This window comes from Octopus bimaculoides, chromosome 10 (genome assembly GCF_001194135.2).
Source record: "Octopus bimaculoides isolate UCB-OBI-ISO-001 chromosome 10, ASM119413v2, whole genome shotgun sequence".
Lineage (NCBI taxonomy): Eukaryota > Metazoa > Mollusca > Cephalopoda > Octopoda > Octopodidae > Octopus > Octopus bimaculoides.
The window spans coordinates 50,996,715-50,997,414 of record NC_068990.1 but is presented as its reverse complement, the minus strand read 5'-3'; the positions used below and the strand labels follow the sequence as shown (position 1 = coordinate 50,997,414).

The 700-nt window shown below is 32.6% G+C and overlaps 1 protein-coding gene across 1 annotated transcript in view; it reads left to right on the top strand.

The window, feature by feature from the left end:
- Window positions 1–689, top strand: part of LOC106877996 (cephalotocin receptor 1) — a 207,022-nt gene extending 206,333 nt beyond the window's left edge. The window contains exon 3 of the mRNA XM_052971191.1: window positions 116–689. Within this exon, the coding sequence (XP_052827151.1) occupies window positions 116–327 (212 nt within the window). The 3' untranslated portion in view covers window positions 328–689. The remainder of the gene's footprint in view (window positions 1–115) is intronic.
- Window positions 690–700: the final 11 nt, after the last annotated feature.

Sequence of the window (700 nt, the reverse complement as noted above, 5' to 3'; positions counted from 1 at the left end):
TATATATATATATATATATATATATATATATATATATATATCAGAGTTGAATGTATTTAACAATGTTTACTAAACGCATATTTCATTAATTAACTGTTTCCTTAATATTTTTTAGGTGCAATCTATACCATATTATTACTACTCTCGTCCCTCAACAGCTGTACTAATCCCTGGATTTACATGATCTTTAGTGTATTCCAACACAGAGCAAAGAATAGCCGCTTTGTTCAAGACGAAGAAACGACTTCAGTGACTGTGTTGCCATCTAGGAATGATATCAGATTGATGTCAATGAAAAAAAAATTGGATCAAACAGCCAGAAACTGAAGAAATTCAGAAAATTGAATACCACAACTAAGCGCCGGCTTCCATTATGTTGGTAATCTGAGTGACATGTTAATGGACTGGAAGAACAAAAGAATATTTAGAACAGAATATTTAGAACTGCAAACGTAAATTTAATTTCCTGTGTTCGTATATGATATGGATGTATGCATATAAGTATACTTGCATGCGTACTGATATACATATGTACATAAATATATAGAAGTACACGCTTACACTCAAAAGCACACTACCACGCGCGCACGCATACGCATACACGCATATATACTTATAAACCTACTTATACGTATACATGCATACAGTCCACACTCACGCATACTAAAAATACACCCTAATACATTCAAGCTGTGTATAT